The 20,491-nt window shown below is 32.8% G+C and overlaps 4 protein-coding genes across 7 annotated transcripts; 2 read left to right on the top strand and 2 right to left on the bottom strand.

The window, feature by feature from the left end:
* Positions 1-176: 176 nt before the first annotated feature.
* On the bottom strand, positions 177-5,321 carry LOC128394375 (PHD finger protein 3-like). The gene is given in 4 exon segments (XM_053354699.1): positions 177-937; positions 1,092-1,572; positions 1,663-1,891; positions 1,894-5,321. Coding segments are annotated over 4 exon segments (4,476 nt in total). The 5' UTR covers positions 5,139-5,321; the 3' UTR covers positions 177-416.
* A 310-nt stretch (positions 5,322-5,631) lies between these two features.
* Positions 5,632-7,585, bottom strand: LOC128394355 (BUB3-interacting and GLEBS motif-containing protein ZNF207-like). Its single transcript, XM_053354677.1, has 3 exons — positions 7,320-7,585; positions 6,686-7,125; positions 5,632-6,574 (listed from the first exon to the last, which is right to left on the bottom strand). The coding sequence occupies exons 1-3, from the start codon at positions 7,358-7,360 to the stop codon at positions 5,988-5,990; spliced, it is 1,068 nt and encodes a 355-aa protein (XP_053210652.1). The 5' UTR covers positions 7,361-7,585; the 3' UTR covers positions 5,632-5,987.
* A 125-nt stretch (positions 7,586-7,710) lies between these two features.
* Positions 7,711-12,982, top strand: LOC128394326 (thioredoxin domain-containing protein 11-like). Of its 4 annotated transcripts, none has more exons than XM_053354648.1 (7): positions 7,711-8,047; positions 8,698-8,932; positions 9,039-9,215; positions 9,290-9,500; positions 9,586-10,233; positions 10,322-11,670; positions 11,739-12,982. In XM_053354648.1, exons 2-7 carry the CDS (start codon positions 8,739-8,741, stop codon positions 12,325-12,327), a joined length of 3,168 nt encoding a protein of 1,055 aa, XP_053210623.1. In that variant the 5' UTR covers positions 7,711-8,047; positions 8,698-8,738; the 3' UTR covers positions 12,328-12,982. The 4 variants fall into 4 exon arrangements, with proteins under 4 accessions (XP_053210623.1, XP_053210620.1, XP_053210621.1 ...); XM_053354645.1 differs by having other exon boundaries at positions 8,674-8,932; XM_053354646.1 differs by having other exon boundaries at positions 8,181-8,932.
* A 367-nt stretch (positions 12,983-13,349) lies between these two features.
* On the top strand, positions 13,350-19,229 carry LOC128394336 (long-chain-fatty-acid--CoA ligase 4-like). The gene is made up of 3 exons (XM_053354657.1): positions 13,350-13,681; positions 15,582-17,358; positions 18,725-19,229. The coding sequence occupies exons 1-3, from the start codon at positions 13,611-13,613 to the stop codon at positions 19,139-19,141; spliced, it is 2,265 nt and encodes a 754-aa protein (XP_053210632.1). The 5' UTR covers positions 13,350-13,610; the 3' UTR covers positions 19,142-19,229.
* Positions 19,230-20,491: the final 1,262 nt, after the last annotated feature.

Below are 20,491 nucleotides of genomic sequence, written 5' to 3'. Positions count from 1 at the left end.
ATTTAGATACAATGTTGAAGGCATTTCATGTTTTTCCTTTTGGATTCGCTTATTTTGTTTGTTGCCTCGTTAATTACAATAGGTGTTGCCTCTTATGATGTTAGCTTTGTGTTTTGGCTGTTGGTGGGACAAGGGAAACGCATTCGCTGTGAATAATAAGATGCTGATCTTACAAGTTCGTCAATGAACAATTTAATGTGAAGAGGAATTAAAAAGGGAAAAAAATTCTTAGGAGAAAATGAATGGGTTACAATTACATTCTGAGGGCAATAGATAGAGAGAGAGAGAGAGAAAAAGGTTAAAGAGAGACAGGTAGAAATAGACAATTTTAGGAGTGTTTAGCTGTATAATTAAATGATTAATACATTACGTTTGTAGCGCGAGCTGATTGATCATTGATTGATTAGCAAAAACGATTATTCAGTTGTAGGATAACTACCATCAAGACCAGGAATAGAATCAATGTTTTTGTTTTCATTCTCAATTGTTTTAGATGCTATTGTAAAAGCAGCTTCGGTTGCTTTTCTTTCCTCTTCTTCTAATTGCTTTTTGAAGTCTTCGACTTTTTTGTTAAATGCTTCAGTAAGTAACTTTTGGTCATCATCGGAAGCTTCTTTTGTTATGCTATCTAAAAGCGTTTCTTTCATCTCCAATGGATTAGCAGTTTTAGAAATTTGTTCCAATAATTGCGATATTTTCTGATGACTTTCCATTCTAATGGATGAGGTGGATGTTGATGGAATGTTGAGAATATCATTTTCTTCGGGATCATATGGTTCATCTTCATCGACCTTTTTCTCTGGTTCTTTTGGTTCTTCTTTGATGATTGGATTTTCATCTCCTCCCAATGATGATGATGGTGGTGGTGGTGGTGTCAAACTACGTCCAGGATCATATGGCTCTTCGTTCGTAACTTCTTCAATTTTAGTAAATGCGCCTGTGCAAATGTTGTAACAATCAAAAAGAAAAACAAGAAAAGGAAAAGTGGGTAAAAATGAGGGAAAATCAGAGGAAGAGAATTTAAAAAGAAAACCTTGATTAGTAAATAATTTTACGAGAGAAAAAGGTAAACACAGTGTTAGAAAAATTACCTGGAGGTGGTGGTGTGTAAGATCTTGCATTTTCTGGGTGATCTTTCTTCACCGAGTTATTTGTTACATCGGCAGGTAATTTGTCACTTTCTTTCAATTCTCTTTCAGCAGGAACTTTTTCTCGAATAATTGCTTTAGGAGGATGTTTCCTATACTTCACTAAAATTCCTAACAAAAGATTAGGCCTGTTTATTGGTATTCCAGGTCCGTCAAAAGGAAGCAACACTTCTGGAGGATCAGCGTCTTTGGGCAATGGAAGAATATAAAAATCTTTGATTGATTTTGAAGAACCAATTACACCATAACGTTTTCTTCTGTTCAGATATGCAAAAAATTTTTCATATTGTGAATTCTCCTCATGAATGGCTGGTGCAAATTGTATAACAGCGATATCAGTGCGAGTCGATTTCAGTTTCTTAAGATAATCCAAAACTTGTTCGGGAGCGATTCGACCTCGAACAGTAATTGTATCGGGAACATCCTAATAATAGAAACAACAAAGAAAAAGGATTTAATAAAATGTTAACCACAGAAACGATCAAAATAAAGCCAAATAAGAAAAGAAATTAACCTTTAAACGATTATCGGCGATTCCACTGATTCTGTAAGCTGTTGCAACAAATTTCGCAACCTCTTGCATGAAAATGAAGCCTTTCCAACAAATAGGAACTTGATTACTTTTAGCTTCGGGTGATGATGAAACGGTCGATGAAGGTAAAAGATCTTCACTTGATTCATAAATACTAGATTCGTTAATTAGAGATGGTAAATGTTTGGTTGATTTTGAGGCTTTTACAGCTTCTTCAATTATCCTTGTTGTTGGTGCTTCAAATTCAACTCGCACCTTTTAGGTTGAGGTGTTTTACTTTCATTTGATGTTCGAGGGGAAGGTGATACAGCTTTTCTTGACTTAGTGTGAGTCAGACTAAGATCAGATTTTGTTTTCTTTGTACATATTTTACAATGAGCATCAAATAAGTGTTGCCCGTGCTTGTCAGTTGTGTCTTCTTGGTGTTTATCGTCTCTTAGCAAGTCTAATGCCGATAAAGCATTACTGGTGATCTTTTCTTTCACTGAAGTTTCCGAGGTACTTGATGCTGCCAATGCAGCGGCTTCTTCACTTTTAGCGATCTCTTCCTCTTTGGTTGGATCAATGGTCTCAATAGAGATCTTTGTCTCAATTACTTCTTCTCCTTTATGAGTTTTCTTGACGATCACTTGGGAAGCCATTGCCTCAGCATCTCGTTTGATCATTTCCAGTGCGTGTTTATTTTCCCGCTCCCTCCATTTGGCCAATTCTGATGAGGCCAGCTCATCAGGAGACATACGAACTAGTCTTTCGGGAGTTATACTTCCAGTAAGAACTTTTCGGAACAATCCTTGATTCTTTGGATCTTTTAAATTAAAAACCAAACTTCGGTATCGTGTTTTGTACTTACTCCCCGCCTCTTTGTTAAAATGGTTAAAAAGTTCCTCCTCAATTTTGAAGGCAATTTTCTTAATATCTTCACCGAGCATTTTATTTTCTGCTTCTAAACATCTAGTTTGTAAAGTTTCTTTCAGAACCTTTTTCACATTATGTCGAATTGTCTCTGAATTATCGTCCCTTCTTGAATCCTGACTCTTGACAGCGACTTCACTGGGCTTGGCTTTAACAGAACTGGGATCTTCTTTCCTTTTATTTGCCAATACTTTTGTTGGAGGAGTAGAATTGTTCTTCACTGTTCCATCTTTCTTCTTCTCGTGATCACTCGATTGACTGCTTTGACGACGAACAAGATTAGGTTTCATGATTTCGAAAGTTGGATTGAGTCTAATATATTCCAGAACTTTATCATCTGTTGGTGCACCTTGTCCCGATATAAGACGGTTTGTTGCTCTGTCCACGAGATTGACTCGATGTTTTTCCCCTTTGTTACCATTTACATTTGAACTATGAGCACGAGCCTGTTTGATGATATCGAGTGTATCTTTGACGTGTTTCTCTAAGCACGTCTCTGTACAGTAGATGCTGAACTCTTTTCCCTTGATGGCACCTTTAGCAACTTGTTTACCACAAGAGACACAATTTTGTTCACTTGTTGGCATTGACTTTTTCAATGAACTTTCACTTCCAATTGATGGCCGTTTTAACTTGGGAGTCAGCGCATTCGGGGTAGTTGGTGTTGTCGGAGTAGATTGGCCTAACTTTTTGAGCACCATACTTGGTTCTGCTTTGAAAAGATCTTGTAAACTTCGGTCCACTGGAGCTATTTTTAGTTTCTTCTTTTTCTCCTCTTTATTTCGTATCAAAGGTACGACTTTACTGATGGGCTCCCATTTATTGTCTTCTTTATTCTTGTCTTTTTCTTTCTCTTTTTCCTTGTCCTTCTCTTTCTCTTTCTCTTTATCCTTTTCCTTGTCCGGTGGAGTGGTTGCTTTTGCTTTCGATTTATCTACTTTATTGATCTTTTTCTTGAGTTCGAGTTTAGACGATTTGATCAATTTCTTCAAACGAATACCTTCTTTTTTATCTACAGCAGAAAGATTGCCTCCAGCTGCTTTCAATTTTCGTTGTTTCAAAACGTCACCGATTTTCATTAGATTCTCTTTTTTGACGATCTTTTTAGCGAGAATTTCTTTACCTTCGCTACTTTTGGCTTTGATGGGTTTTTTGGGTGTTACTTGATTATTCGAAGATACCGAATTCGAGGCTACTTTTGTAACAGTTTCATTTACCGTCGAAGCTGCAACTGGTCCTGCTGGGGTAACAACTGGAGTAGTTGTTTGTGCGGGTGAAATGGCTGTTGGTGTGGCTGTAATAATGGTATTAGCGGTTGTTGCTGTTGGTGTTTCTGGAGATGCGATCGACTTTGATAACACTGGTTCTTGTTTCACAACAGCTTTAGGGGTGGTGGTAGGTTTCGTTAGTTTAGAACCATTTTTTTCTTTACAACTATCACAATACCACATTATTCCTTGGGCTTCTAATTTCGTATTCTTTGCTTTAGTCATACCAACACATTTACCATGGAACCAATCTTCACATCCTTCACATAGAATCATAAATCGATTATTGTGTGGCTGTCGACATATGCACCATAATTTGGTTGGATCATCATCGTCATCTTTATCGGCATCATCTTCATCTTCGTTCTCTTCATCGCTTGTGATGGATTTTTCTTTCGATTCTGGTTCATCATTAGGACAAACTTTCTTGGCTGGTGTTGCACTGGATTCATAAGCAAGTTCAGAGGCAGTGCCAGAAAAGTCGACCTCAACTTCATCATCATCCCATCTTTTGGGTTTTCTTCTTTGTCTTTGGGTCCTTTGACCAGCGCCCTTCGTTCCTTCTTTTGCTTCAACATTTTCTTTTGTTGTCTCTGATCGGTCTTGTATCTCTGTTTGGTCACTTTCACTCTTTATTATAACATTTGCTTCTAAAGACTTCTTCTTGCGTTTAGGTGCTGTCACTGATCCAGGAGCAGTTGCACGTTTTCTCGGGGCTTTCTTTTTCTCTTGTTGACCAAAATCAATGATTAAACCATCATCTACCTTCTCATCATCTTCAATGTTTTCTTTCTTGATAGTAACTCCTTCAGGTAGATCGGGTTCGACAGGTTTAACAGATTCAACAATAGGATTAAGTAACTTGGCTGATGCTGCTTCCATCTCTTCCTTTTCTCTTTTAAGCATTTCAGCATTTTCAGCTTTGATCTTTTCCAGTAAAGTTTTTTCCTGACGGTCAAGTTGCCTCTGTGATCTTCTTTTCGGTGTAGATGGTGGTGAATATGAAGAGGAACTAGCAGTGTTGTATGAAAAAGTTGTTTCGGTTTCTCTGATTGAAACATTCTCAACAGGATCAGAGGCTGGTACAGTTATTTCAACAGAAGATTCGATAGAAGGTTCAAATGATGTATTATCTGCTGATATAGCGACTGTTGTTGCTTCTTCGGGTACAGGAGGAGGTCTTTGACACACAGGTTGACAAGCATAGGGATGATCGAGATGAATTGTATCGATGAAATAATATGTAGGTATGATAACATTCGTGTGACTTGTAGACATATTTGAACTTTCATTGATTATATTTCCCTTTTAATTGATTGGTTATCCTCTTGAGGAAACTGTTTGTCACAAAATTAGAGACTATTTGTTTAATTAACTTAATTAAAAAAGTGATTAACTCGTAATATTTTCATAATAGTAATTACAAACCACATGAAAGCTCAGGAAAATCATAATTTCTTTTGTGATCGCCGTCTGGTGGCAAATCTTTTAAGGCGCAAACCAAATAAATAAGAAGACATTTTCTCGTTTCACCGCCAAATTCAAATTTTTTTCTTCTCAAGTTCTTAATGAATTTTCAATGTTTCGAAAGAATTATTTTTATGACAATTAACTGAACAAATTTGGTTATAAATCAATTTTATTTTACATCATCTATACAAAAAAAAATTCAACACAAATCAAACTTAATCAATGGATTGTTCTGATTTCCTTGTTAGTTTATAATGTAACATTGTTACATTTTTTAGAATTGAAGTTAATTCAGTTTGAATTGTTAAGAGATTGAAAAATGTTAATTATATAATTATTGACGATTTATCGTCCATTCTTTTAAAGGATACAGAAGGAGATAGTTTTTAAGGGTAAATTGGACAATATATTTGTGATTTATCAAATGAAACTGTCAAATTTGACCATCCGATACCAATGATGCGTTGATTGTATTAAGATTTTTGCTTTGTTTTGATTTCTTTTTGTTAGACATTGTGGTAGTTTGAGTGTTTATGTTGGTTGCAATTTGCTTTTTTTCGCCATTCACTAATTGTTTGCTTTGTTTGAAGATGAAGTTGATTTTGTGTGTTCTTATTTTTTGCGAAATGAATCCTCGAAGAAAATTATCATTAAATATTATAAAAACTTATTTTGGACATTAACAAAATATGGAGGAGCAGGAGGAGGGATGGCGGGTTTAACATCAACCTTATGATTTGAATTGAACGTATTTGAGTCACCGGCCATGTTATTTGTGGTCAACTGTTGAGGTATCAATCCAATATATTTGGTTAAACGAGCTCGTAATTCCTCTAATGATATATCTTCCTCTGGATGAATTATTTTTGAAGTTGTTCCGGTCGAGGCTACACTAGAAGCGGGTTTTGCTATTATACCACTAGATAAAGGTGGTGGTTGATTGGTTGTACTAGTTGTTGTCGAACTGATACTATTACTGCCACTTGGTATTGGTTTAAAATCAGCTCCAACAACAGTTGTCGATGATGATTTGTCACTTCCTGTATTTGATACACAAGGGAAAAGCGGTTTATTAGGAACATTTGACAATGTTCCAGGAATCGACGAATTGACCACTGGCTGTATCAATGGGGGTGGTTGAGGTATGGCGGATCCATAAGAAGACGGAGGAACACCAATGGCTGCATATGGATTGTTGGCATTCGTTGGAGGTGGAACATTCACTGGAGGTGCAGAATAAGGAGCTGAAAATAATCAAAGAAAATATGAGTTCATATGGTAAAGAGTTTGTTATCTGCATCTGTCATTCTAATGGTAAAAAAGTAAATTTCCTTTCTTGTGGTAATGTTACTTACGATTAGGTAAATATCCGGACATCATGTATGGTGTTGTTGGAGGAGGAATATTCAATCCAACTGCTTGAGGAGGTATCATACCAGCAGCAGCGGCAGCAACTGCTGCAGGACTTGTCATTGGCGGTGGCATTCTAGGTAATTGAGGAGGCATTCCCATCGGAGGTAAGTTTACACTTGCATTTGGATTCCCTTTCTGACGTTCATGTTCCCTCATATCAGCTTCTGGAATACCTTCCATACCATAAATTTCAATGTCCACGCTGTTACGATTAGGTAAAGCATTTGGTATCTTATCAATAGTCTCCTTATGAACTTGAATACAATGGATCGCCATACCTGGTCCAGTGTAAAGTTTTTTGTGACACGTTGGACATTTAAAATGTTTAGCTTTCTGGTGTTGAATTAAAATCTTTTCATCATCAAATTCACGATTACAATACCTGTTGAAAAAAGAAAAAAGTAAATGTTACAAATAAAATGAATAAATAAGACAAAGAATACATAAGCAAAAAGTCAAAGGAAAAAAAAGCAACAACACTTATTTAAACAAGAGGAACATGAAAGGAAAAAGGTTCATAATAAGAAAGCAAAATCAATAGAAAAACAAGCGATAAAATTTCCAAGTTAAACTTACCAGCACCATGGTTTAATTGGCTTCTTCTTTTTTCTACCCATTTTTCTTTAAACGTCCTAGTTAATGAAACGAAATTAAATAAATTAAATTAAAGGATTTCAAAAGAGGATTCAAATATTATTCCAATGAGTTTAACTTTTTTCCTCTAAACATTCAAAGAGAGATTTACAATTTACACATTCAAATGTTCGTAAGAGAATCAACCATACCAATTAAACTCGAAAATGATTTAATTCATTCAAATGTTTGATTAATCAGAAAAAATCTCTTTTGTCAACATTTAATTTTTAAATCAAAATAAGAAACAATCAAAACAACCGAGATCCCAACAGCCTAAGGATCTTCCAGCTTAGAGAATCTTTTGAACCGCCAAATTCAAATGAATCGCTTTCTTCGCATTTCCTGTTACCAAATTGACTCCTTTCAATGTTTTCCTCTCACACTTTCTAATTAATTGTTATTCTAATTTGTTTTTTTTATCGCAATTCATATTCTATTGTTTTCCAAATAGTTTGCCTCTTAATTGTCATGTAAATCGGTGACAATTTATCCTTAGAATATTAATTCAAGCGGATTTGAATCATCAATGACATTTTCTGGTACCAAAGCCTATGGTTTGTTTTGATTAGTAATTGTTGCAACTTTAATTGTTTCATTGTGATTTGTTGGTCAATTTCTGAGTTTTTTTGTTTAATCTTTCACCGGTTTTAATTGTAATTTACTTGAAAGTGAGTAGTCCATTTATATTTGTCCATTTTTTCATAATTCATACTGTTAATGTTTTTGGTATCATGATGATGTTGCTTATTCATTTTTGGCTTTTTCATTTACATGTGTTAACTTGATTGTGACAAAAAAAAGGATTACAATTTAATTGGATTAATCACACTTAGTTAATTTGATTGAACAATAAGTCTCTTTGAAAAGTAACAATAATCCAATTTACGATTATCTTAGTGACCTATTGCTATTTTTGTTACTATTTTTAATTTGTGTTCCATAGGCAAGTTTATATAGATGACACGTTTTACTTTTGATAAAATTTCCAAATCAAATTGAAAAAGTATCAACATTCACCTTAATGTTATAAACTTGGCAACTGTTGACTGTTTTTCCTCTTTAATCATCAACAATCAACTGTTAAAATCTCACTTAATTTCCTCAGTGTTAATCCAAATCATCGTTACAATGAGTAGTCTTCATTTTCCTCTCTTGTTTCATCTTCTTCTATCCACATAACATCATCATCATCATCAACAATAACAATCATAATCTTCCACATATAAGTAATATCATTGTCTCTCTTTTAACTTTCTCTTTCCTTGGCATCACCTTTATTTCATTTGTAAATTAGATTTTCCTTTTGTATTACAAACAGTTAACAATAACAATAATTTATCGTCATGATCATTTATTGTAATGGATGAAGAATCAAACAGCCACTTACAATCAAAAGTAATTGATAAAAGTGATGACGACGATGAGGGTGAAGTGCAATTAGTGAATAATTCATTTACCGGACAATCCAATCAACAACAACAACAACAACAAACACAACCTCAAGAAACAATATCTTCCAATCAAAGAAACACCAATGGATTCAATGACGATTAGTAAATTGCTTAATACATAATCTTAAATTTCACTTTCTTGTTAACCTTTTACACTTTGACATTCAACTATTATTAATGAATCTCTTTTTTTTCATTCTCTCCACAGTTTAAGGCCAGATTCAGATGAGAAGGAGACAAATTGTGATCATATTGAAATCAAAGTTGTGAAGAAAAATTTAAAAATGAGATTACATGATGCGTGTTGTGCTTTAAGGGCGAGAATCAAACAATTAGCAATTGTTTTAATTATTTCAATCACAGTTTTGGCTACTTTGAAACACGAGTAAGTTTAAATTAGTGACAATATTTTGCAAGCAATTAATTTTCTTTGCTCTTTTTTTCTTAATACAATGGCAGCCAGTTAATTGTTCGTAAAACTCCTCCGCCGACTAAATTTTTTTCATCTGGATCATTAATTGAAGACTTTGAAACTGGAAGTTTCTCTGATCTTATCGAAAGAGCCGTTGAATCTGATGTATCTTTTATCATGTATTATGCTCCATGGGATGCTGAATGTATCAAATTCAAGAGAGAATTTGAATTGATAGCCAATCATTATCCCAATCAAGTAATTAACGTTCAATCAATTGCAAATTTTCACTTGTCTTTTACATATTATTAATCCTGATTGATTTCTTTTTCCATTTTGATAGATTTTCTTTGCCGCGATCAATTGTTGGTGGCCTGATGGTGAATGTCGCCAGCGAAATATGGTCTATCGATATCCATCGTTTTCCGCTCACCTGCGAAATGCTGGTGAACTTACCTATCCAGGTCCTTTGATGGCAGGTTATATTATACATTATCTAGATAATTTAATTGATCCACTGACACCAGTTCAAAATGAAGGACAATTGTTGGATCTAATTTCAAAGCATGACGGTGTCGCTGTTGGATATTTCGATTTCAATGATCCAACGTCACTTAATCCATATAATATATTTTTTAAAGCCTCTGTTCGTGCTCTTCAGTCAGATCCATGGCGTCGAGTTAAATTCTGTGTAATTACAAGTCGAAAAGTAGCCCAAAAGCTTAGAATCGATGTTACATCTTCAATTAATTTATATACTTGGAATTCAACTTCCATCATCCAAACTGATTTTACTAATTTCGATGCTATTCTTAAATGGGTCTATGGAAATGTATATACCAACACAAAGGTCCAGAGAGGTTTAGTTGACTGGATTAGTCCAAGTGGACAGAAAAGTGAGGCTTTGGCCGAGGTTTTTGGATCTAATCCAACTCTAGTCCTTCTCACACCTCGAAGTTTAATTTTTGGAATTTCTCCTTATTTTGATATCGTAAGTTAATAATATTCTAATCAGTTTATTCTTTCATCTTGAGACAATTTACTAACTGATTTAATTTCTATTTTATATATGCTAACAGTTACGAGAAGTTGCAATGGATTACCAAAATTGTGACAACTCTCCAGCAATTAAATCACTTATTCACCGGAGTATCTTGAGACGTCGGGCAACAGAGGAAAGTCTGATTGAGATGGAGGAAAAATGTCATGAATTAATGAATCCAACAATTTCAGACAAGAATAGTGGTTGGAAAATGTCCAATATTTTATCCGAAGATACTTGTTGCCATTCACAAATAGTACGTTGGAGACCCATCGGCAAACCAGCCGAGAAAAAGTGCTACTGTACTGCTTGTATTCGAATATCTTTATCCAAATGTCCATCAGGATGTAAAAAGTTCAACTGTTTGGCGACGGTGGCTCGATACTTGAACACATTTGAACCTTTAGAGATAAACAAAACTGCTTCATTTTGCAATGAAATCAAAAGCACTTATCAACCTAAATATACACCATATTATAAGATTGAGGTTACTTGTTCTGGAAATTTGCCAAGTGATGTTAATTCTCATCAATACTCGTTGTTAAACAATGATAAAGAGGAATCCTATGATTCAGACTATTTCTCGTCATTTAAATATCTTTCAGAAGAGGCCAATGGAATAAGTAGTAACCAGTTACCCACCAAAGATGATAAAATTGTTCGAATGATGAAAAATTTGGAACATCAATACTGCTCTCGATTAGCATTGGGTCTCAATTACAGTGATTTCAATTTCCCTGATAGTGGTGAAGGATCTTTGTCATCAAGCTCATCTAAATGGAGGGAAAACTTTACTGGTCTTGGGTGTCAATCTAATAAGACACTAAATTTCTTGGCCATTGATTCAATACTTTATCCCGGTTTTGCTGAATCTTTGGGAATCGATATTTTCAATGAGACCCATGCAACTCTGGCCTTTATCATTGAATCTCAACAAGAAAATATTTATCTTCTCAATCATCAATTGGCATCAAGTTGCTGCTCATCTTCAACCATTAATAAGCGAGCCTTTTATGAGATGGTTAAAAATTACACAGACAACAAGTTATCTCGTTATTTGAGAAGTTCAACCGATAAATCAATCTCATCTTCTGAACAATGTCTTCAAGGATTGAACACTGACCAAACAGTTATTTGTGTTCCCGAGCTTCATAGTAACAATTTCAAAGAAATTGTTCTCTCTCCAAGGAAGGATGTTCTTGTCATGTATTTCACTCCATGGTGTGGTTACTGTTCAACGGTGGCTCATGTTTACCTCACAGTTGCCAAATATTTTCAAAATATTGACGGAATTTTATTTACTCGTATCAATGGCGATACAAATGATTTACCATTTGAATATAATGTTGACAAATATCCAACAATCATGCTGTTTCCAGCCCATAGGCAAGTACATTTAACAAATAATCGGTTCAGAATTTATTCTTACTTTTTTTTTGTCAATTATCTTACAGAAAATCGGAAACGGTTACTTTCCCGGCAGCTCGATCAATTACTGCATCTAATTTATTAGGCTTCATATTAACTTACAGTCAACCATCAGTTAGATTATCAATCGCTCTAAGTCTTTGTGACTCTAAGTGTTTACTGAGAAATTGGTTCTCATATCAACGCCATTCGACTACACTATTTAAATCATATAAAAGCGATTTAAGTAGCTTGGCCTTTCTTCGTGATAAACTGTCCACTTTGCGTAAAAAACAACGAGATCTTCAACAACCATATATCGATCATTATGTTGACAATATAAGGAAAAAGAGACGAAAGTTTGAATTACTATTCAGTGTGAGACAATTTTTGGTTAAACGATTGTTTGAGATTGCGAACAAATCATCAGCTGATTTATCAAGATCAAGTGAAGATCAAGAATGGCTTGAAGAAACTGTAGCGAGTATTTTAAGACCAGTAAGGCCAAATCGTCGATCTGAAAAAATCGGTAAAAAATCATCGAAACAAACAAAAAGTTCATCGTTTAAAACTGAAAGCAAAGGATCAAATCGAGGATCAAATATGAGGACAAAATCAAATAAAGATGAACTTTGAAAAGATAATAATCATTATTATCATGATGTACAATCAACAATTTAATAATTGCCTTACGAAGTTAATTTTTCTATCTTAATTTAAATTTGTGCTAAAATTGTGATAATGGTTAATATCTTAATCACGAATTGTGAAAAGTAAAAACTGTCAACCAAATGAAGTGATTTCATCATTTATTTGTAACCATTTGAAATTGATAAACAATTAACTTAATCATTGTTAAAAATATTCACATATTAGGTGGACCATATTGTTGAAAATGATTCTTATTTATAGCTCAATCAAATTGAATCGTTCACTTACCAACAATTAGTTGATTATTCATCTAAATTTTGTTCAACTTCTTCCTAAATCAAAGCCGAGCAATTATTTTTCATAGGAATATTTTTTCTGTATAAAATTAACCAATGATTGTAATTAACTTTTGATAGTTAAATTAAACAGTCCATCCAAAAGGTAACAATCAATTTTTCACGTTGTAATAAATGATTAGTGGTGTAAATTGTTGGCAAAATCATTTCCCTTTATAATCAACGTTTCCTGTTAATCAGTTTTTTGACCCATTGTTTAAGTGACACAACAATTAATGTAACTATTAATAATTTAATTCACTCTTTTTACAAAGCAATTAAATTGTGAGCAAAAAAACCACTAATTATTGCAATGAGCCCACGTTTCCTTTTCCGCTACTAAAAATGGTCTCCAATAAATTATCACAATTAAATAATTTTCTGTGTGAACAATTTACCTGAAGATAAACTCACCTTCACATTGATGGAGATGAAGGTAAGTTTATCTTTTTCCAATGAATTAACCCTTCACAATAATCAATTGAACAATCAGTTAATCATTTGATTGGAAAATTTTTAATCTCCATTGATTATTTTATATTAAAAGTCTTAATTTCATCACAATTAATCTGCAATTAGAAATGTAAGTACTAAGTATCAATGGTTTGTATTGGTTAATTGAATTAGAAATTGATGATTACAATGATTGTCTCAGTTAATTGTCACTTTTTTTCTTGCTCATTTAATATTTCATCTTAATTGTTTCCATTTAGATCAATGTGCTTTACAATTTATTTATTGACTTTTTATTTAATTTTAATTAACAATTGAACATAATTCACTTTTCTCGTGAGACTAATTAATCAGTGAAATAATTATTTAAATTGACAGAGAGAAACAAAGAAAAAGTAATCAGAAAAGTCTTTACCATTTTCTTGGTTTGGTGATTTATCTTTACATTTAATTTCCAACAATTAACCATCACAATTAAACATGGTGAAAGCAACAATGTGCTCCCGACCAAATCAACAAGGCTGTGGACTATTTTATTATAAATTTGCAAGGTAATTAAAGTTAATTTGGTTCCAATCTTTGTTAATAATCTTAATCAACCTCTTTCTAGTTATCAATGTAAACAATTAAAGGATATCAACTAATTGTTTTCACACTAGACTGAATATAATAATTCATTTATACCTTCAGATGATTTAAGTAACAATTTAAAACTCTTATTTCTCATTCCTTTGATTACCTTAATCACTATTGATTGTTAACAGTTAACAATTAACAACACAGATCAGTTAGGGTTGAGACTTTGTGATTTTTCAACAATCACCTTCAAATTGTTTCAACAATTAATGATTTATGATCTGTTAACAATTAACCTTGAATAGACTTTTAATTAACTGAAATGCTTTTAATTTTTCAACAATTAAAACTCATTGAATTTTTCAGGTTCATTTGTTATTATTAATATTTAATGAATCTGATTAGTTTAAGGCTTTTAACCTTTAATTACTTTGATTATTAGTTACTTTTGATTAATCATTTATGACAATTAAACTAAAGTAACTTTGTCTCAAATTTGATTGTTGATTATTACCAAATTAACTAGAAATCAGAAAAAAAAAGTTTAAATCAAAAGGTTCAATATTTTGCTATCAATTTATTGATTGTTTATTATTTACCTTAATGTAATTACAATTAGTGACTGAAAATTTACAATTTAACTGATTACTATAGAATTAAATTCCATTTTTGTTAATCAACGATTAATTTGATAAGAATACAACAACAATCAATGTAATAATTAAGTAACCATTTATTAGGAGGAAATGAAATGATTTGTCTGTAAAACTTTTTCGTTAATTATCAATAATTAATGATCATGATAGACTACGATGATAAACTAGTGATTAGTTAAAGATTAACGACAATTAAGGCTTATTAAGGAAAGTAAAATTAAATCATTTCATCACAATTTAAGGATCAAGATCATAATGAAAATAACCTGAAGCTTTAACGATTTTTTTTTCTTGATCTCGATTTTTACTAATCAACAATCAAGGGATGATTAACTCTTCTTTCATCACAATTAGTGATACAGTTTTAACTAATAAGGTCAATCAAGGTGACCCAAGGTCAAGGGATATTAATAATAAGATGACTATTAATAAGATTGATTTAAATTGTAACCAACGATTATTTCATGTTTCTAGAAAATCAAAATTTTCCAGTGAAAACCCAAAAGTTTTCAACTTGATCACTACAATTAATATTAATAGTAATACAAAATCTAGTTAATTAAGTTAATAGAAATACAAGAGTAACGACTGATTAATACGAGTGAAATTAATTGTAATTGTTAGAATTTAATTTTGGTAAATTTTTCCATTGATCTGAAAGTTTTTTCATCAAACTCAAACTTTTCTGGTCAAATTTACGCTTGAGGTCATTTGTTTTAGTGAAAATTTAACCTTGACTTTCACCAGAAGATGATGATTGATATTAACTGAATTTAATATTAATACTGAATGAAATGTTAATGTTAATTAGCTAAATTGTTGTCAAACAACTCACTTTCATTTTCTCACTCGAGCTTTTCAAAAAATAAACTAAACACAACTCAACCAAAGTTAACACAATCAAACAGACAAGATTAACAACAATTTAGCTAATTCAGTTTCTTTTAGTGTAGTTAATTTAATTACTGTGTATATAAAACATTGATTGATTAGCAATTAGTGTTGTAATTGCCATTGATCATTGAACAATTAACCAAATATCGATTGTGACAAGTTTTGTGTTAATTTATTTTGTTTAATTGTATCGACAATTAATTGATGTGATCTTATTATTATTATTTTAATGTTGGTTCAACAACAATTAACTCTGTGACTGTTTGGACCTTAATTTTAACTTGGTACCGATTATATTGGACATTAAACTGACCATTGATTTTAGTATAAACGGAATAATGAATTTCATCAAATCAGCTGTTTTTGTCTACGACACAGTGACCCTACCTGGGTACTATTTGGCAGGTAAACCCTGGGCATCGAAGTCCATTACCTTTGGACGGAAAAATAATACCAAAGTGCTGGTCACTCCAAGTATAAATCCGGAAACTGGACTACCCGAGTTGACCATTGTCCGAGTGGGTGATCAGCCAACTTCTCACCTTGATTCGCATGAAACTGTTGATTCGGCGATGGCTGAAGTTTTCAATCGATTCTCATCTAAACCATGTTTGGGATATCGTGAGGTTTTGTATGAAGAGGAAATCATTTCGCCCGAATCCGGTAAACGGCTTAAAAAGAAGGTGTTAGCACCCGCTTACAATTGGCACACATTTGCTCAGATCGATAAATTGGTCGACGATTGTTCAAGAGGTTTATTGTCACTTGATTTGGTCAAATCAGGTGACCGAGTGGTCATTTTTGCAGAAACTCGAATGGAATGGCTAATCACTTTTCATGCTTTATTACGTCTAAACTGTCCAGTGGTCACTCTGTATGCTAATCTTGGTTCCGATGGGATTGTTCATACTCTTAATCAATCAGAGGCAACGATTGCTATTGTTTCACCTGAAGTATTACCCAAACTGACCCAATTACGAGGTGAACTTAAACATCTCAAGAATTTAATTCTCTTAGAAAGTAAAGGTTGTCTCCCAATGGACACAACTGAGCTCGAATCTTTGTACAATGTTATTCAATGGTCACGACTTTTGTCGACCGGTGGATCTGCATCACCACACTTGAAACCTTCCTCTCGACCAACCGCTGATTCAACTGCTCTTATCATGTACACCTCTGGTTCAACTGGAGTCCCAAAAGGAGTTGTCATTAGTCATAAAAATTTTCTGGCCGCAGTTCGCGCCATGAATACCATTTTGTCCCAATATCAAGCGAAAGACGGTAATTACATTGGTTATCTACCTTTGGCTCATATTTACGAATGTGTCGTTGAACATTGTATGATGATGATGGGCCATCCCATTGGCTACTCATCTCCTTTAACTTTGACCAACAATTCACCAGGAATTAAGCCTGGAGTCGAAGGCGATTTAACGGTCCTCCAACCTCGATTACTTTGTGGTGTACCTTTGGTACTTGATCGTATCCGTAAAGAGGTAACCAAAATGGTCGAGGCTAAAGGCGGTATTGCCGCTAAACTGTTTCACTTTGGTTTAGATTATAAAAATTATTGGATGTCAAAAGGATTCCAAACACCATTAATGGATCGACTAGTTTTTTCTCGAACTCTTTCCGCTCTCGGAGGTAAATTGGTTGCCATCGTTTCCGGTGGAGCTCCTCTCTCAGTAGAAACCCAGTACTTTGCACGTGCGTGTTTCTCATGTCATTTAATCGTTGGCTATTCAGCCACGGAAGTTTGTGCGGCAAGTACCTGTATGGATCTTGGAGACATGAGCCTTGGTAATGTGGGTTACCCGTTATTCAATGTTAAAATCCGTTTAATCGCTTGGGAAGAGGGAGGATATCGACCAGATGATAAGCCTAATCCACGTGGGGAAATCCTTATCGGTGGTGATACAGTGGCCATGGGCTATTATAAGAACCAAGAGGAATCCGATGCCGCTTTCAAATTTGAAAATGGCCTCAGATGGTTTTATACTGGAGACATTGGTGAAGTTTTGACCGATGGACGAATCAAAATTATCGATCGACGAAAAGATTTAGTCAAATTACAATTCGGTGAATACATTTCTCTTGGAAAGGTAATTATCAATTTTTGAACTTATATAATTGACTCTTAATTATCAACGAACCTCATCAGCTGATAAGCTAATAAAACGCTTAGTCTTACAAACTAATCAGCTAATTGTCAAATTTCTGATTCTTGGTTTAATTCACTCTTGTCATTTGAATAAGTGAAATTGTGTAACGTAATCATTGTTTCACTTCAATGTCAACGATTAAAATGATACAAATTAGTAGATTGTTATTAATATTTAAACCGAATTAAGTTAACCATACTTCCTCCCAGGTAACAGTAAACAATAATTTACTAATTGTTGAGAAAACACAAACATCTTATTATTTGGGTGTTCAGGTTGATGTTGTGTTAACTCAGGATTAAATTTAACTTCCCGTAATCAAAGTTAATTGTTAATTATTTAACGAACAATCAAAAGGTTGATGGTCAAGGTTTTCAAAAAGTTACTCTTTCTTTTTTCATTTATCTATTTATTATCAATTTTGATTGTTGTCTCTCAATTAGTTGATTATTGTTTACCATTAAATCATATTTTTTAATCATGATTAACTTTTGATTGTTGTTGATTGAGGAAATTTAAATTTTACGACCAGAAAACCTTGTCAATTGTCTTGAATGTTTTTTCATCATTCAGATTCAATGTTAACCACAACAAGTAATTTAGCAAATCATAATTAATTGAACTTCTAATCAGTCGACTGTTAAAAAAAATAATTAGATGATTTTGATTATGATGTGCAACTGATTTAAATCTAGTTAATTAACAACACAAAAGTTGCTTCAAATTAATCAAGGCAAGTCTGATAAGGAACTGATTTTAGTGACATTGATTGGATTTAATTTAGTTATGTAATAATAATATTATTAATAATCATAATAATCATCATGGTCATTGATTGTTAATCAACTTGTTTTAAATGATTTATTTTGTCATCAATTTACGTAACAATTTACAATAATCTGTTGATTTGATCGAAATGATTAACTTTGATTATTAAATCAATAGTGAGAAATAGTAACGACCCTTCAATATAAACAATTTGAGTGAAAATATGAACAATTTGATCACAATTAACGAGCTATTAAAAGTTGCCCTTGGAAAACTTTTTTCCTTCTTTAAAGTTAATTCATTTATTTCCTTTAAAGTACAAGAATGAAAAACTTTCCAAATCAAAATTAATATTGAATGAATTAGTTAAAAGTTACACTTTCTATTGACTGACCACTACAATTAACTGATCGAGAAAAGTTCAGTTATCACTTCAGTCAATTTCACCGTTAATTATCACTTGAATTTAACCAATATGATTGAATGGAAATTTGATTAATTTAACTGACTTTCGATTCTTTGTTTAATCATCTTTTAGGTTGAAGCTGGACTAATGGGCTGTCCACTGGTCGATTCGATTTGCGTCTATGGTGACAGTTTACATAATTATACGATCGCTTTAATTGTTCCCAATTCACATTCACTCAAACTCTTGGCTGGAAGATTGTCAGCTGACTTAAGCGATGAAACAATTAATGATCTTTGTGATAATCCAAAAGTTAATCAACAATTTGTCAATGAATTGACAGAATTTTCAACACGAATCGGATTCAACAAGTACGAAATTCCCAGAAAGGTCAAACTGTGTAAAGAAGAGTGGACACCCGATTCGGGTCTGGTCACTGCAGCGATGAAAATTCGTCGAACTGAATTGAAAAAATTTTATTCTCATGATATTGAATTAATGTATTGTGATGATGAGATTGATTTGAATGCAAATATGAGGAAAATTTGATTGATTACCTTTCCTAATTAAATGTCTCTTTTTTTCTTCAATTGTAAATGTAATATTTCAATAATAACGTTTTGTGATTTCCTCTCAATTTTCAGCATTCTAATCATTTATTAATCACTCCTTTCCTTACTTATTAATGATGGTCTTCATTAAATTGGAAACAATTAAAAACAAATCAGAGAACAATCAGTTTAAATCATTAGGTATTATTAATCCAACGATGTTATTAATAGACAAAATTTTGTTTATTCAATTTTCGTCTCAGCAAATTAAACTTTTCATTAAATTTGTGACGAGAATCATTAAGTTAATCACAATTAACCACTGATTCTTTGCATAATCTTGAATTGATGTGATTTCCATTAACTAGTAATTATCTAAAACAATCAAGGTTAACAGTACAGAATTGATAATAAGCCGCAAGGTAAATTGCATGTTAAGAAACTTGATTTGATAATAATTTGTCTTCATGACGATGATAATGATCAGCTAATTGTTGATAAACATTTAATAATTACTTACGAATTTTTAGAAAACAAATAAAAGGCTCGATTATCATTCACTAGATGGAGTTGGTGATGAAAAGTTCTAAATGTGATCATGTAAACACTTTGATTGCAACTAAATTTTACCTATGGGTATATTGAGATGAGAGGGTATGAAAATTACTAGAACAGGTACTTGATTACCAAAGGCCACTCGAATCAAGATGAAACACTAAAAGATGACCCTCTTGACCAGTTGAGAAAGTGTAACATGAATAAAATGAACTTCGAACAGAAAAAAAAAGTTAATCAAAATAAAATTCAAACTACGAATATGTGATTAGGACCAATACGGGAAATCACCGATTGCAATGATAATCAATAATACCAATCAAGTTGACTACATAAACTGATTGATAAAATCAACTTTTCTATTCAACCTTGATCACCATTAAATTACAATGAAATTATTGTTAATTCGTGTTGATGTAATTATCATCACTTTCTAGCAAAGGCAATTGATCATTGATTGTTAAATTCAATCAATTTTTCCCGTTAATCATAATCTTCAATCGTTTTGTTTGTGGCCTTGACCATTGAATTGGTCAAACAATTAGGTTGATAAAAGTAACGGTACCATTAAGAAAAAAAAATCCTTCCAATATCAATAACAAACCACGGAAATAATGATATTGATAAAAAAAGACAATTAAGACTTGATTATCTGATAGAAACTTTGATTAACCTTCTTGAAATTTTGATTGCAAGAAAAGTGATTATATTGATTGAGTTGCCATCTATTGATTAGAAATGGTGACAATCAAATTAATGCAAATGCAAAATTTTCACTTGACAATTAAATGAT

Source organism: Panonychus citri, unplaced genomic scaffold (genome assembly GCF_014898815.1).
Source record: "Panonychus citri isolate SS breed McGregor unplaced genomic scaffold, ASM1489881v1 Contig00139, whole genome shotgun sequence".
Lineage (NCBI taxonomy): Eukaryota > Metazoa > Arthropoda > Arachnida > Trombidiformes > Tetranychidae > Panonychus > Panonychus citri.
This window is presented reverse-complemented; position numbering and strand designations above follow the sequence as displayed.

Bases quoted from the DNA above. Each gene is read 5' to 3' on its own strand.
- LOC128394355 (XM_053354677.1), bottom strand. From the start codon at position 7,360: ATGGGTAGAAAAAAGAAGAAGCCAATTAAACCATGGTGCTG. The intron at 7,126-7,319 runs GTAAGTTTAACT...TTTTTTCAACAG, and splicing joins CCAATTAAACCATGGTGCTG to GTATTGTAATCGTGAATTTG. The intron at 6,575-6,685 runs GTAAGTAACATT...GATTATTTTCAG, and splicing joins GTCCGGATATTTACCTAATC to CTCCTTATTCTGCACCTCCA.
- LOC128394326 (XM_053354648.1), top strand. From the start codon at position 8,739: ATGGATGAAGAATCAAACAGCCACTTACAATCAAAAGTAATTGATAAA. The intron at 8,933-9,038 runs GTAAATTGCTTA...TTCTCTCCACAG, and splicing joins AATGGATTCAATGACGATTA to TTTAAGGCCAGATTCAGATG. The intron at 10,234-10,321 runs GTAAGTTAATAA...ATATGCTAACAG, and splicing joins TTTCTCCTTATTTTGATATC to TTACGAGAAGTTGCAATGGA.
- LOC128394336 (XM_053354657.1), top strand. From the start codon at position 13,611: ATGGTGAAAGCAACAATGTGCTCCCGACCAAATCAACAAGGCTGTGGA. The intron at 13,682-15,581 runs GTAATTAAAGTT...CATTGATTTTAG, and splicing joins TTTTATTATAAATTTGCAAG to TATAAACGGAATAATGAATT. The intron at 17,359-18,724 runs GTAATTATCAAT...ATCATCTTTTAG, and splicing joins AATACATTTCTCTTGGAAAG to GTTGAAGCTGGACTAATGGG.